The sequence below is a fragment of the Aspergillus oryzae genome, chromosome 8, assembly GCF_000184455.2.
Source record: "Aspergillus oryzae RIB40 DNA, chromosome 8".
NCBI lineage: Eukaryota > Fungi > Ascomycota > Eurotiomycetes > Eurotiales > Aspergillaceae > Aspergillus > Aspergillus oryzae.
In genome coordinates this window covers 2,496,724-2,512,588 of record NC_036442.1, presented here as the reverse complement: position 1 = coordinate 2,512,588, position 15,865 = coordinate 2,496,724, and the positions used below count along the sequence as shown (strand labels likewise).

At 49.1% G+C, this 15,865-nt stretch overlaps 6 protein-coding genes across 6 annotated transcripts; 4 read left to right on the top strand and 2 right to left on the bottom strand.

Moving 5' to 3' along the window:
• Window positions 1–3,055: 3,055 nt before the first annotated feature.
• AO090010000311 (syntaxin) lies at window positions 3,056–4,049 on the top strand (the record flags this gene model as incomplete). Its single annotated transcript, XM_001827275.3, has 3 exons — window positions 3,056–3,586; window positions 3,653–3,932; window positions 3,991–4,049. The coding sequence occupies 3 exons, from the start codon at window positions 3,056–3,058 to the stop codon at window positions 4,047–4,049; spliced, it is 870 nt and encodes a 289-aa protein (XP_001827327.3).
• Window positions 4,050–4,826: 777 nt separating this feature from the next.
• Window positions 4,827–5,282, bottom strand: AO090010000312 (BolA family protein; the record flags this gene model as incomplete). Its single annotated transcript, XM_001827276.3, has 3 exons — window positions 4,827–5,001; window positions 5,061–5,167; window positions 5,241–5,282. The coding sequence occupies 3 exons, from the start codon at window positions 5,280–5,282 to the stop codon at window positions 4,827–4,829; spliced, it is 324 nt and encodes a 107-aa protein (XP_001827328.1).
• Window positions 5,283–5,642: 360 nt separating this feature from the next.
• On the top strand, window positions 5,643–7,694 carry AO090010000313 (acyl-CoA synthetase; the record flags this gene model as incomplete). The annotated part of the gene is made up of 5 exons (XM_001827277.1): window positions 5,643–5,997; window positions 6,063–6,364; window positions 6,419–7,323; window positions 7,372–7,604; window positions 7,654–7,694. 5 exons carry the CDS (start codon window positions 5,643–5,645, stop codon window positions 7,692–7,694), a joined length of 1,836 nt encoding a protein of 611 aa, XP_001827329.1.
• Window positions 7,695–8,402: 708 nt separating this feature from the next.
• On the top strand, window positions 8,403–9,653 carry AO090010000314 (glycoside hydrolase family 7 protein; the record flags this gene model as incomplete). The annotated part of the gene is made up of 1 exon (XM_001827278.1): window positions 8,403–9,653. The coding sequence occupies one exon, from the start codon at window positions 8,403–8,405 to the stop codon at window positions 9,651–9,653; it is 1,251 nt and encodes a 416-aa protein (XP_001827330.1).
• Window positions 9,654–9,833: 180 nt separating this feature from the next.
• Window positions 9,834–10,781, bottom strand: AO090010000315 (isoflavone reductase family protein; the record flags this gene model as incomplete). Its single annotated transcript, XM_001827279.1, has 1 exon — window positions 9,834–10,781. The coding sequence occupies one exon, from the start codon at window positions 10,779–10,781 to the stop codon at window positions 9,834–9,836; it is 948 nt and encodes a 315-aa protein (XP_001827331.1).
• A 2,041-nt stretch (window positions 10,782–12,822) lies between these two features.
• Window positions 12,823–13,437, top strand: AO090010000316 (C2HC-type zinc finger protein; the record flags this gene model as incomplete). Its single annotated transcript, XM_003191026.2, has 1 exon — window positions 12,823–13,437. The coding sequence occupies one exon, from the start codon at window positions 12,823–12,825 to the stop codon at window positions 13,435–13,437; it is 615 nt and encodes a 204-aa protein (XP_003191074.2).
• Window positions 13,438–15,865: the final 2,428 nt, after the last annotated feature.

The following is a 15,865-nucleotide window of genomic DNA, read 5'->3' as shown; positions in this document are numbered from 1 at the left end:
TTATGTGCCTGAAAGCGGGTTAATGTGCAAGAGTTCGGTTTCTGATAATCAAGCGCAAGACCATATATGTACGCACTAATAGAAACCTGATTTCACTGCTGAGCTTTCTTCCCAATGTTATCCTATCAGTAGAATGTAGTTGCTAATACGGAAAGATACGTAGTACCGATCTCAAGCGGCAGAGTATACAGGTTTATGTCGGGTAATCGAGTAACCGAGGACTAACATAATAGTTAGTTCTTATTGTTATTCTTTGCCACTCCATAAATCTCGACTAAGGACCCCCAAGGGAATATACTTTCGACTCCGATACCGATATTCATCTCCATTACCCACATAACACAATTCAGATAGGAAAACTAGACCGAAGCCCTGACCTTCGCCCGCAATTACTTTTCCTAAATCCACCTCCCCCACGTCATGCACGGGTCTTACAAGACAAATCCTTCCAGACTCGAATCTCAACAGCCCGATGGCATGAAGTAAGATATAGTTTCGGGTTGGAGGCTCCCGAATCTCGTGATAGCCTTGCTTATCTGGTTCGTTGGTGGTGTGCCATAAGATATGCAAGGAGATTGGACGATTGCAATCAAGCTTTATCATGCTATAAAAATCCCCACATGTCTGCCAATAATGACACGGCCCTTGGTATATATCTGTGGTTATGTGAATTTTGCTGCCTGCTGTCGACGTGCATCCGTACATAGTCATATTATATGCCTAGTTATAATTGAAAAGACTAGGAACCATGGGCCATTATCTTTGGTACCGGAAAAATATCGTTGAACTTGTAGACCCGGGAAATTTGTATACTTGTTTTTCTCAAGACATGGTCCTACAGTATATATATAACAGTGTATATATATTGTACCCGAGGTGAACAGTGACTTTAGTATCATACGAATTTCTACTAAATCATATGCTATTTCAAAGTAGATCCAGATCATACTTGGATTTGGAATGTAGCACGGTACCTCTTGATATATATTATTGAAGATATTTTGTCAGAAGAATAGAGTTTTGGTGAGCTTGCCGGCTAATCATGATTATGATATCATTATCGGGATTACCTTTTTTTTTGGCCTTATTTATGTGTTTGCCTATTATCGGAGCAAGTGGCAGACGAACCGTGGAGGCGAAAGCGAGTATGTCTTAGCCTTTAGGCACTGCAAGAAGGTGGACGAACCGGCAGTTGAAGGATGGGGATTGTTGCTAAATATAATTTGTTTGTATGGATAGTTTGGACCAGTAAGGTGGGAAGAAAAACCGTTAAGGGTCCTGCGGTGGGGTTCCCACTATTTTTGTCTTGGTAGATTCTCTCACTAAATTATGCAAGGGTTTTTGAATTTCATATGGCTGGTGATATGGACTACCTGCAAAGGAAAGAGACTTTACAGAAAAAGGCATTGACGAGATAAAGTGTTGATCAAAAAATAATTAAGGTGCTGTGAGGGGTGAAACGTGACATTTCAAAGTGGATGGTTCGGTGGGGAATACGCAGCTGAGGAAATTGAAGCAATCTCACCAGAAATTAATAAGGTGGCACACGTTTACGGAGTAGTTATGGGGTGAAACTGTCAATGCGCATCGAGGAACCCAAAAGGTGGATTGCCATGGATGTTGTATCCCTTACTTCAACCTATGCATGCTTGAGATATCATGAAATCTCCTACAGGTTAATGTGGGATGACGTGCAGAGCTCAGAGGTGGTTGGACCCTGATAAATGTGACAGATTTAGTCTTATTGGACGTACCAGAGCTCTCGAGCGTCTCGAACGTCTCGACCCTGAGTTTTATTTAGGGTTGACGTTGACCCTCCGGAATAGGGAAAGTGTATCTCGTCTCATCCGACTTGATATAAAAAAGAGATATGCGTTGTTCTTGAGGAATGATCGTAAAAATTTATAATAAAATTAAGATAAAAAATGGGAGCATCCCTGGCTGGTTGCGGACTGTGATAATAAAGTATTCTGCCCCTTTAGCCATTGGTAAAGGCTTTAGAGACGATACCATTGTAGTGAGATAGGCTATCCTCTGGACGGAGTAGAGTTATCGCCGTTGTTCAGATAATTGGACAAGGTTGAAACTACCACCAACCGTCGCTACTAACTCATTTCGACGGACTCGTGTTAAGCCATTGAGAAAAGGGGAGATGAGACGATCGCCGTCCTGACCGGTCTGTGCTTCAGCCCCAAGCCCCTAACTAATATTAACGAAAACACCCTAATCGGGTCATAATTTTCACGGCCCCCTGATTCAAAATTTTAGTGCGGGAAAGAAAGGGCAAAGGAAAATAAGGAGGAACCTTCTCTTTTTCCTCGTCTTTTCCTCTCAACCAATCCTCTCGGGGTTTTGTATAGGACAAAGGGACCAATCGTCACGACTTTTTTGCCGTCTGCGGGCCAGTAAACAGAAAAAGAGTCGCCTTAATTCCCGGACCGCCTCAGGCATCCATCCGCTCATTCATCGATCATCCATTCAGGTGCTCAGTCAGCCGCGTGTCTCACTCCGTCGCTTCTTTTTCGGTGATTACCTTTTACCTCATAACCTTACTGAACTTTTTTTCTTCCCTTCGCTTGCACCGGACAGCTTCTGCCTACCCTTTCTTACTCTCTTTGATTGCATTACGCTTCTCTTTTGTTTCCCCATTCTTGCCGGCACCGGAGCTTCGTCCTGTCGCAAATCGATCCACCCACCCTCCTCCCCCCAGTTTCCCGTACGACCCGACTCTGCCATCGTCCCAACCAGATTCGGTTGCCTTAGGCTGGTCAACGAACAACGAAGAAACGGGACTTTACCGCAGAATATCAATTGCTTTGACTACTAATAAATCTTCCGATCGAAAATCCCCATCACAATGAGTGTACGCTCTCCCGATAACGACCCCCTTCGTCTCCACGTTGCCCCTCCCCTTAACCGCGCGGTCCTTCGATAGACCACTAATTGAATAACTGATTTAGGGCGGCTACGGCTCATACAACCCCTATGGTGGCCAGGGAGGCTACCAGCAGGCTAGCAGCATCGAGGAGGGTAATGGTAGCTATGGTAAGCGCGCATGGCGGACCGCAAAGCAATGGTATGTCATCTAATCAATCTCTTGGCAGAGATGAACCAGGTGGGTGGTGGCTACGACAACCAGCCTGCCGACCCGACCAGCTTGCTCAACAAGTGTCGTGAAATCAACGATGGTATCGCCGACATTCGCGCTAAGCGCGAGGGACAGCTCGCTGCCGCACAGAATGCTTTGCTGGACTCGAGCACCGGAAAGGAGGACCAAGTCTCTCGCCAGACCCTGGACTACGTCGAGGACGAAATCAACAACGGTTTCCGCTATCTCCGTGACCTCCTCAAGAAGATTAAGCAGACTCCCGGCTCCGGTGATAGCCGCGTACAGACCCAGGTTGATGTGACAAGTCGTAACCTGCGCCGCGAAATCGAGCAGTACCAGCGGGCCCAGTCGGATTTCCAGAAGCGTCTGAGGGAACAGGTTCGCCGTCGTTATGAAATTGCCAACCCCGATGCGACCCCCGAGGAGTTGGAGCAGGGTGTTGATAACGTTCTCATGGGCCAGGAGCAGACCTTCCAGGTACGCGACATATGTCAAGACCTCACGTTGTTGAGCCACGGTTAATTGCTAATTTGCGTGATGTAGCTTACTGGTAGCCGGACCCGTCAAGCCAACGATGCCAGACAGGCTGCTCTGGAGCGTTCGGCCGCAATTCGCAAGATTGAGCAAGATATGATTGAACTTGGACGGCTGTACCAAGAAGTCGCAGAGCTTGTGCACCAGCAGGAGCCTGCCGTCGAGCAGATCAACCAGGGTGCCGAAGAGGTCGCTGGAAACGTCGCCAACGCCAACACCCAGATCACTCATGCCATTGACAGCGCGCGTCGGGCAAGAAAGTGGAAGTGGTATGCCTTGCTTATCATTAGTAAGTATCACAGATATCACCATTTGCATCCAAGAGGAAGTAGCTGACCCTGGCATAGTTCTCATCATTGCTATCGTTGTTGGTGTAGCTGTCGGTGTCACCCAAGCAAACAAGTGATCGATATGACCATGTTTGCTTCCCCGCGAACTTCGATCGACTCTTGTCCCCGATCCTATGCGTTTCCATACCTCTGTGTTTGTTATTGCGATTCCCTCTTCTCGTTTAGTTGCCTTGAGCCTTGTATACCCATGCAAGGGCTGGAACGAATTTTTGCTTGTTTTTTTCTATTCGATCTGTGCGACTTACACCGGCAGGATGTTCTCCGTGTTATCTCTATGACCACGGTAAGCTCAACCGCCAATTTCACTCCCTATTTGCTGCTGATCTCCTATGTACTTTTATCCTTGCTATACCACTTGATTGCTGTCTGTCGCGTTTTGACCGTGTTTGAAAAAGCTTGTCTTGCGAGTGTCTCTGCCTTCGCGTTTCCTGTTTCCGTGGTCTTTGTATTCACTGATGGTCGTGTATAGTTTCCGCATCTTCGTCGAATGCGGCCTGATGACTGCTGCTCTTGGATAGGATGCGCATGATACTGTTGCACGTGTATATACTAGAGTTCCTTCGCTTGCTTTGACTTTTGGCGCTAGATCTATGTAATAATCGACTATTCCCCTAATCAATCTAATGAGCCATCGCGACACATGAGATCTGAAATCTGTGGTAGATTTAATGTGCTCTATTGTAGGAGTGGCCCACAGGCTCTCCAGAGTGCATCCGTTTGGAATTCCGAATAGATTTTCAACTCTAGACCGGCGCAGCCACATGGTCGGGTATCGCATAACCGTATTCATATTTACACAGAAAAAATCGCTCGCGATTTTAAAGTGTCATGTCTTATGCCTGTGCTTTCCTTTCCTTCTCCCTCTGTTCCTCTTCCGGTGTCCGAGTGCGCAACTGCAGCGCATGGATTCCTCCCTCTCGGTCCATCTCCTCCTTCAACAAAGCGTAAACCATGCGGTGACGGGCTGGCTGCATCTTCGATTTGAATGATTCGGAAGTAATAGTTACGCTAACATAGAGATATCAGTCACGCGCTCTTTCGAAGGAGTGGACGGGCGGGAGACAAACTGAAAATGCGTTTCCTTGGACGTTGATCCTTGCATGGGCGCATGGTGTGCATGAAGATGGGAGTCATTCCGGATTATCAGGTTGGAGGGGGAGAAAGCAGTGGTGATCTGGTAGATTGGTACACATTAGTATGTCTATACTGCAGTTGGAGTAGGGCAGAGTGAATGTTGTGCTTCATACTTTCTCACGGATAGTATCTTCGACGGGAGTATTGGAAGCCATTCTGGAGGTTGTTGAGAACAGGCGACGAGGAACAAGGCCTGAACGGCTGTGACGGAGAAGGGAGAACATGGGATGTGGTTGAATTGCAGAAGTGGGAGATGTTGATTTGCGGAGGAGAGTAGGTAAGTAATGGATAAATTGATGGATTTCATTGGTATTTCATGTCATCATGTGAGACGGCCTCTCCATGCAGCCGATCGGCAAAGCTTCCGACTCCGACCAAAAGCTTCCCGGCTTTGGCTCCAAACAATGACATCAATCAGTCTAGTTGTGCAATCGGAAATCCATTGACGGATTCTGCTCGCTGATTACCATTCTTATAGATGCTAGATATGCTATACGCATCCCGCTAAGTTCAATATGCAAGGACGCATGCTGATCTCGGCCCTCTCGCGGGGTTTTGCACCCTTTGGTCGTCGCGCATTTCAGTCGTTTCTCAACTGCAATGCTCGTCACCAACTTCGATTCCAACCAATTAATTGTCGGTCGCTCTCGACGCTGCCAAATCTACCTCTCTTCCGAGCTCTCCAAGATCACGACCAATCTAGCGTTGCTGTCGTTCACAGCGCATCGTCCCGCTCCTTTACCTACGGCAACCTAGTTGCCGATGTCGTTCGTGCAAAGGAAAGACTCCTCGAGTGTGCGGGAGGTCAGCAGGATGGGCTTGCAGGGGAGAGAATTGCATTTTTGGCGGAGAATAGCTACGATTACGTAGGTACTGTTTCTCTTCGCTCCTCTCTACCCTGCCTAACTGGTTGCTGATCGTGGGCTCATCTCTAGTGACTCTCCTTTCCATTCTTGCTATTGATGCGATCGCCCTACCTCTCTCTCCGGCATTCCCTGTCGGCGAATTGAAGTATATAATGGATAATTCGCAGGCCAAAGTGCTCGTTGCTACCGAAAAGTATGCAGCCAAGGCACATGATATACTGAAGGCGGGTCTTGAACGGGAACCAATCCTAGAAGTCAAGGAGAAGATCAAAACGGGGGCAAACAGCTCAGATCAAGTAAGCTTGCAGGACATTGTACAGGAGTCTCGTGGCGGAATGATGCTGTATACCTCAGGTACCACCAATAGACCGGTAAGGATACCTTATCCCGGTAATGTGGGACATACTCATATTGATACGTACTAGAAAGGCGTGTTGATCCCGCAATCGGCGCTCACAGCACAAGCAGCGTCTTTGCTAGAAGCATGGAAGTATTCTCCGGAGGATCGGTTACTCCATCTTCTTCCTTTACACCATATCCATGGGACAGTGAATGCCATTGTAACGCCTATCCTGGCTGGCTCTTCTATTGAATTCATGTTCCCTTTCAATACAGACGCTGTGTGGAAGAGACTGGCGGCTCCCTTCTCTCCCACATTCTCAGCGAGCAAGATTACTTTCCTTACAGCTGTCCCAACGATCTACAACCGACTCTTATCCTCTTTCCCCGGCCTGTCTCCTGAAGTGCAAGAGGCAGCGAAAAAGGGCATTGCACCTGAGAATCTACGTTTGAATATCTCTGGATCGGCAGCTTTACCCACCCCTACTAAGCAAGCGTGGCAAGATCTCAGTAATGGTAACGTCCTGCTCGAGCGGTTTGGAATGACGGAAGTCGGCATGGCTATCAGCTGCGGCCTCGACTTCGCCGATCGGGTTGATGGTAGTGTTGGGTGGGCACTACCATCTGTGGAAGCTAGACTTGTCGATACGGAGACAAACGAAGTTATCCAGCCTGGAGAGGAATATGATGCGAATGGACGCGAGCGTGAAGGCGAAATCCAACTCCGTGGTCCTACCATTTTCCGAGAATACTGGGCCAACGAGAAAGCCACAAAAGAAGCATTCGTGGACAGTGATGATGGCAAGAGCAAATGGTTCAAGACTGGGGACGTTGCTACGCGCCGAGTAGTTGAGCATGCCGGAAAGGGAACAAGCGGAGATTGGGCACAGGGACCAATGTATTTCATTCAAGGCCGACTGAGTGTGGACATCATTAAGACTGGCGGGGAAAAGGTCAGCGCATTGGAGGTGGAAAGAGAGCTGCTGTCCCTGTAGGTTCTCCCGTACCGCATGGAAGACTGTATACTGATCTGATGTAGTCCTCAAGTTAGCGAAGCAGCTGTGGTGGGTCTCCCATCTGAGCAATGGGGTCAGAAGGTCGCCGCTGTGATCGTTCTCGACAAGGAAAAGGCCGCGAATACTGGTCGCAATGGCAAACCATGGGGTGCTCTTGACATGCGACGTGCCCTTAAAGATCGTCTCGCAAACTATAAGATGCCCCAGGAGATGAAAGTTCTCAACGGACCGATCCCAAGAAATGCAATGGGCAAAGGTAAGCTTCTCCCACATTTGCCGTAGTGATATACTTACTTGGCATGCAGTGAACAAAAAGACACTTGTTAAGGAGGTCTTTGGCATTTAATCGCATATGGACTGTCAGCACTGTACTCTATACTCGACTGTATCTATATCATCATTTTGATAAATTTCGCATCTTATTACCTTGGAATTATCTTCACCCGCCTTTAAAATTAAGGGCCCTGTGGCTGCGCACTGCAATTGACTTTAGCGCGCGACAGAATAGGTATTGTCTATGCTACAAGAGTTTGGGGCAACGGGAATTTCTTCAGCTGGACGGGATAGCATCTACCTTGGCAGCGGGGGTTCCTGATCTAAAGCAATCTGCAGCGGCTAAATCCGGAGATCACTCCGCACCCGTTACGGCGCTCAAGCACCGGCAAAACATACGACTTTTGCAAGATTGCAGCACAAATGTTTCGTTTATCCTCTACCAGTCTCAGTTTGACGCTACTGTCGCCATTTGAAGCCGTTGATCAGTCCCCTTCATGTCCTTAAGTCCGGCAACATCGCCGACGCGCATCCTTCGTGCCGGCTAATCTTAATAAAACTAAAACCGGATCATATTGGAGATGAAACGTCCGGGAAAAAAGTGCGTGAATCAGATCGGACTGTCGGGCCGGAATGTTTGCAGTCCCATATCTGGCACTCTGAAGATTCCACAAGCCTTGATCCGCTGTCTGTACGTGATGCATAAATAACAGCTACTTCCCGGCGGAGAGTCGAGAGCACACATACTCTTTATACGCTCTAGTAGCAAGAGGACCTCGATATGATCTGGACACTCGCTCCCTTTGTGGCACTCCTGCCACTGGTAACTGCCCAGCAGGTGGGAACTACAGCGGACGCCCATCCCAGACTCACCACGTATAAATGTACTTCACAGAACGGTTGCACGAGGCAGAACACCTCAGTCGTCCTTGATGCAGCAACCCATTTTATCCACAAGAAAGGAACACAAACATCCTGCACCAACAGCAACGGCTTAGACACTGCCATTTGTCCGGACAAACAGACCTGCGCGGACAACTGTGTCGTTGATGGGATCACGGACTACGCTAGCTACGGCGTCCAGACGAAGAATGACACGTTGACCCTTCAACAATACCTGCAAACTGGGAATGCCACAAAGTCCCTGTCACCGCGCGTCTACCTCCTCGCTGAAGACGGAGAGAACTATTCCATGCTGAAACTCCTGAATCAGGAATTCACCTTCGATGTCGACGCCTCCACCCTCGTCTGCGGCATGAATGGTGCTCTATATCTCTCTGAAATGGAGGCTTCTGGCGGAAAGAGTTCCCTAAATCAAGCCGGAGCCAAATACGGAACCGGTTACTGTGATGCCCAATGCTACACCACGCCTTGGATCAACGGCGAAGGCAACACCGAGAGTGTCGGTTCCTGCTGTCAGGAAATGGATATTTGGGAAGCCAACGCCCGAGCAACAGGGCTTACACCACACCCTTGCAACACAACCGGTCTGTACGAGTGCAGCGGCTCAGGATGCGGAGACTCCGGGGTCTGTGACAAGGCCGGCTGTGGATTCAATCCATATGGCCTAGGCGCAAAGGACTACTACGGTTACGGTCTCAAGGTCAACACCAACGAGACATTCACTGTCGTAACTCAGTTCCTCACAAACGATAACACAACTTCGGGCCAGCTCAGCGAAATCCGCCGTCTCTATATCCAGAACGGCCAGGTCATTCAAAATGCTGCCGTTACCTCTGGAGGAAAAACTGTCGACTCAATCACAAAGGACTTCTGCAGCGGCGAAGGAAGTGCCTTCAACCGACTTGGCGGCCTCGAGGAAATGGGCCACGCCTTGGGCCGCGGCATGGTTCTTGCGCTCAGTATCTGGAACGATGCAGGCTCATTTATGCAATGGCTTGATGGTGGCAGTGCCGGACCGTGCAACGCAACGGAGGGAAACCCGGCGTTGATCGAGAAGTTGTATCCGGATACTCATGTGAAGTTTTCCAAGATTCGGTGGGGAGATATTGGATCTACCTACAGGCATTAGAATGTGGGATGAATCATCTACGGTTGTGTATGTATTATATTCTGCAGCTGAATGTTATCTTTTGCGGATTGTAGTGAGGTTGTTCCATAAATATCTACATCCCGACTCTTTCATACATACTTTCAATAGGTTCCATCCTATACGCCAAAGAAGTAAAATACTAGAGCCACAGCAATACCCTCACTTACTCGGCCACTCAAGATCCCTCCATGGCCTCCCCTGAGTTTCCCTCGCCAACTGCTCCAAAGACTTCCACTTCCAAACCCGCTCCCCGGGATTCACCACCTCATTATCACACCCCAACCCAGCCGAAGAATGATTAATCTTCCCCTCCCCGATGAGAAACCTCAAATAAGGAGCCGGATCACTCCCTACCACCTTAGTAACCCTCTCCTTATACTCCTCCAAGGCTACCTCAGTAACCTCAATCGGCCCACCCCCCTCCCTCTCCATAATCCTCGCAACATCAAAAACAGACCTCGTATCCCCTGCAACATGCAACACATCCGGCACTACCCCAGCACCTCCCTCCGCAAACAACCCACAAAGCCCCGCCACAACCCTTCCTACATCCCCCAGCCCCGTAAACGAAACCACCTCCCCGGCCGACCCAACACACTCATACCGTCCATCCCGGGTATCAAACCCAAACCAAGGCCCAATACTATCCTCCAAAAACAGTCCACAAAACACCCGACACACCTTCACACCAGGATCCAATATCTCCCGCGCGAGCTCATCATGCCGCTTCTTCGCGTCCCATTCTAGATGCGGGAAGTCGTGGATGTAGTGGTCTACCCCGAATTCGGAGGGGATGTACATCTTGACGTTGGTTTTGGGGATGGTGCGGAGGAGGGTTTCTTTGAAATTGTGGCCCGACGGGCCGATGGCGTTGATCAGGATGTCGATGTCGTTGAGGCTGTCTGCGAGGTTGGTTGGGGTGTATTTGCGGAGTTGGAGTTTGGGGTTGGAGGGGATGTTGAAGCTGGAGGGGGAGGTCTCGGAGCGGGTAAGGAGGATTATGGAGGTGAAGGAGTTTATGAAGGGTGTGCTGAGGAGGGCGGTTGTTATGTGTTTTCCTAGGTGGCCTGTTCCGCCTGCTATGGCTATTGTTGGTTTGGGGGGCATTGTATAGAGATTGGGATGGGATTGGTGTTTTGTATTCCAAGGTTGGTGAGAACGGGATTGAGTAATAAGGGTTGAGAGAGAAAGAGTTCTTGAGGTTACTACGGGTTTATATACGTAAATAGGCTTTTACCTAGGAATATATGTGTAAGCGAACCTGATAGTTCTATACTTGTAGGTTGGGAGTAGGAAAGTGTGGATCTTGCGTCAGTGAGGTTATTGCAAATTAATCAAACTGGGAATGAAGTGGGTCTATTGCCATATCAGGCTAGTTTGGGATGTTTACATTGTATGCTCTGTTTGCTATGTACTGTCATTGGCTGAGCCGTCTCTTATTCAGCAGCCCCACCCGCCTTCGGCGTGTTGGTCTGCCTCACCTCAACACAAAATCCCATGTCAACGCAAAATTTAAAGTTATTCAGATTCCTATATAATATCGCCTTGAGTATCTATCTAAAAGGGTAATCTAGAACCTTTCTTATCTATTTAACTAGTCTCTATACTAGGCAGATCCCCTATATCTTTTTATTATAGTGATTTATTATATTCTAAAGTTTCCATTTTTCTAATCTATCTAAGATCCTATAGTTTTTCTATTTCTATATAATTAGTAATATAGCGTTTTATATTATATATAATTAGTAGTCTATTATACTAGACCCTTCTCTGTGATTTCCATCTATTTTAAGACTTTTAATATTAGAGGTGTTGTTATAGATTATTCTTAAGCTAAGCAGCTAATTTAGTAATTTCTAGTAAACTTTAGAATATATGGTTTAGACGTTGTATAAAGCTTTAATTAAGCTCTAGACTATTATTAATAAAGCTCTAGACTTTATTAATACTTTAACAAAGATCTTATATTATAGATAATAGCGATAAATTTAAAAATAGTAATAATAGTATTATAATTATTTAAAGCTTTAGAACTAATTCTAAAGTCTTATTTAAAGATTTAAAAATTAACTTTAAATTTAAAAAATATATATTTTATTTTTTAAAGATATACTAGATTATATATTATTTAAAAGTCTCTATATAAATAGAATAAATCTATTTTAAAAAATTACTTTTATTATTTATCTCAGCGTCTCTTAAAATAAGCTTATTATTCTATTTATAATAGAAGTATTTATAGATCTAGAAAGATTATTTATTAAGAGATTATATAAAATATATTATATAAAAAGAAAAATAGTAAGATATAATATAATACTATTGTAACGGCGGGTTGCCTCAGGCAACTAGATCCCCCGCAGGCGAGCCGCCAGCGGGCCGTTGGCTTACGTAACGCACAAATATATTTATGTTAGAATCGCGCAGAGGATTCCGATCCTCAAGCGATTCGTTCTGTTATACTAGATAGGGGAACTGCCATACAATCCTAAACAACCTTGAGCTTCCTAGTACTGCCTTCCTGAAGCCCGTTGGCCGACCGCGTTCCGCAGGCCTACCGCCTATAGATAGTAGTACGCCGGCAGAGCGCTTACAGTTCGAATCGCTTCAACCCAACGACTTCAAGATGGTCAGTACACGAAGTTCGAGCGCCTTACCGCCGGTGGACCCCCAGGGGGCCGACGGCACGGCCACTCAGTCATCCGCAACCCAAGGAGTCTCCCAGAGGGAGTTCCCGGCAGCCCAAAATGCTCGAACCTCCGACGTCCCAATGGAACCGATCGTCGAAGAGGACGAAAGCGAAACTCCCGAAAGGGGACCGACGTCGGAGCGCCAGAGCGAAGAACCAATGTTGTCGCTCAGCGCGATTGCACGGGTGGCTGAGGTGTTGAAAACAATCATGCAGACCAGCTCCGCGGACAACGGGTTCGGCGGTCTCAAGCTGGCTGCACCTACCCCTTTCGAAGGCAAAACTATACGTGAAGTACAGAATTACATCGCGGATATGGAAGACCACTTCGCCGCGAGTGCGTCAGCCCAGCGGAACGATAAGGACAAAGTCCTGTACGCTACCAGCTACCTCGGCGAAAAGGCCAAACAGGCGTGGCGCCTGAAAAGAGAAAGCCTCGGGGAACCAAGCTGGGAAGAGATGAAAGACTTCCTTTATACGTTCGTCGACCCGGAGGCGGACCGACATCGGAACGTCGCGTATCGCCTCATAAATGAGAAACAGAACGGAAGAAACATGCGCGAATGGTGTGCCCGAAGCTTAGAAGTATGGCAAGCCTTCCCAAATAACTCTCTCACGGCTCAAACGTGGATCCAAACGCTCGATCAGGAGGTCCAGAGGGAGATCACTCGCGCGGCTCGCCAGCCACAAACCCTGGGAGAAGCACACGATATGGCAATCCAATATTGGTCAATGCTTCATCGTGAACGCAGTCTACGCGACAGTGAAGGAAGCGGCCGAAAGCGCGCCGACGGGGGAAACCAGGGTCCGGCTGGATTTAACAGAGGCAGGAAACGCCCTCGTGAAAACGAAACCCCTGCTACGCGTCCCCGCGGCAGCCGCTCTTCGCCCGGGCAACCGCCTTTCAAAGCCCGTCGATGGAATGACGGCACGCAGGCGGCCCATGAGCGCAAAAGGGACTGGCAGAAGAAAGAGGGACGCTGTTTCCGATGCAACGAGATGGGCCACAGAATCTGGGAGTGCCCCAAGGCCGCCGACGGCGCGCCGGGGAAAGATGCCTCCCGCGAACAATAGGAACTGCGGCCTCTGGAGCTCTTAGTCCTGCGTCACCCGAAAGAACCTACGGCGTTCCCTATCCTCGGCACGGTGGAGCTACAACTGCAAGAATCACCCAGTATCAGCGCCGATATTAAGCCGATAGGGGGATGGGATCACACTGTACAAACGGTGAAGGCACTACTAGACTCCGGGGCCGATGACAACTTCATCTCCTATCGATACTTACTCCAACACGGGATCACCGTGTCGAAAGATCATCTCCAACCACCGGTGCGCGTGCGGTACGCGGACGGTACCCCGGCGCCGTGCTACGGCAAGCTGATCGTAAAATCCCAAGTAACCGATTGGGAGAACCAGACAAGGGGGTACGAGATGGAGTACTACATTACCGACCTCCAAGACCCGGACTATCAGATTGTTTTAGGACGCAAGTGGATGCGCCACGCTGATCCCGACGTCGTTTTCTCGGCGGGAACATGGCGCTACCGAAAAGAAGCTCCAAAGATCTCTATCGAGAATCCCAAACGGTTTGCAAAGACGATGCGTCACACCCTTACCATGATGGTTATGTACCGGCCGGATACCGACGACGGGCCGCCGGAGCTGCCACCTCGGTATAGAAAGTGGGCCCACGTCTTTTCCGAAAAAGAAGCAGCTGAGCTTCCGGATGAGAAGGCCGCACATCCGATACCATTGGTAGAAGGGGGAGTTCCGCCATACGGACCCCTATACAACCTCTCGCAGCATGAATTACAGGTGTTGCGGGAATATCTCGACAAGATGCTCGAACGAGGATGGATCAGGCATTCCACCAGCGCAGCCGGAGCGCCGGTGCTCTTCGTTCGGAAGCCCGATGGCTCGCTAAGGCTGTGTGTTGACTATCGGGGACTGAATGCCGTGACCGTGAAGAATAGATACCCATTGCCTCGTATCGACGAGCTGATGGATCGGCTCGTGGGAGCAAAGTATTTCACTAAGCTTGATTTAAGAGACGCATATCATCGAATTCGCATCCAGAAAGGCGACGAGTGGAAGACGGCGTTCCGAACGCGTTACGGGCATTTTGAATACACGGTGATGCCGTTTGGCCTATGTAACGCGCCAGCAACCTTCCAGGCGTACATCAACGAAGCCATGAAAGGAATCCTGGATGACTACTGCGTCGTGTACTTGGACGACATCCTCATCTACTCGCAGACCGAGGAGGAACACGTGCGGCACGTCGGCGAGGTGCTGTCGCGCCTAGAGCGGGCAAATCTATACGCCAAGCTGTCCAAGTGCAACTTCCACCAAGAAGAAGTAACGTTCTTAGGATTCATCGTGGGACGCGATGGTATACGCGTCGATCCGGAACGCGTGCGTACCGTCGGCGAATGGCCGGCGTTAGAATCCTTTCACGATATTCAGGTGTTCTTAGGATTCACGGGGTACTTTAGGCGCTTCGTGCACCAGTACGCCCGGATCACTAAGCCCCTGTCTGATATGTTGAAAGGAATGCAGAAGGGAAGGAAGACAGGGCCGTTTATCCTTACCACGGAGGCGCGAGAAGCTTTTGATGAACTGAAAGCGGCGTTCAGCGGCCCTCCGATCCTGCGACACTTTGACCCTGCATTACGAATCAAATTGATCACAGACGCCTCAGGATTCGCTATCGCGGGCATCCTCCTACAACCTGTTGACGGGGTTGAGGAGCCCCGCCGGCGTTCCGACTGGCAACCAGTTGCTTTCTACTCAAGGAAGCTGACGGAGATAGAAGGTCGTTATCCTGTTCACGATCAGGAGTTGCTTGCCATCGTGGAATGTTTCAAAGTGTGGAGACACTACCTCGAAGGCGCACCGCATGCGATCCGCGTGCAGAGCGACCATGAAAGCTTGCAATACTTCTATTCGAAGAAGACAGTGAAACTGGATAAGCGTCAGGCCCGATGGGCAGAGCTCCTGGCGGCTTACGATTTCCAGATAGAATACCGGCCTGGGCACCTGAACCCGGCCGACGCGCCTTCGCGGCGGAAAGACTATGAAGATGTCCACGTACAGAGAAACGTTGGACTGTTACCCACGCTTCAGAGGAAGTTACGGGCGGTACCGGATGATCGGAACGACGTCGGAGCGCCTTCGGTGGCCGAGTCGGAGATTTCGATCGTGAGCTCAAGAGGTCCGGAACTCTTGGCTCTCAGAACGATGGCACGAGAAGTTGCCAGAGAGGAAGTCGTTTGCGAAGCAACGTCGCACCCTCTTCGAGATGCGATCCTGCAGGCCCAACAGGGGGACGCCTTTGTTGGCCAAATCCGCGGCAAACTGCTGCCCGGTGAAGGAAAGAAGGAGAGCGGGCACAAAAGCGACGTTGCTGAAACAAGCGGCGACCTGACGGGGCGATGGCGCGTTGACGGCGGATTGCTGTACCGCGGAGAAACCATCTATGTGCCTCCGTGCTCTGCACTCA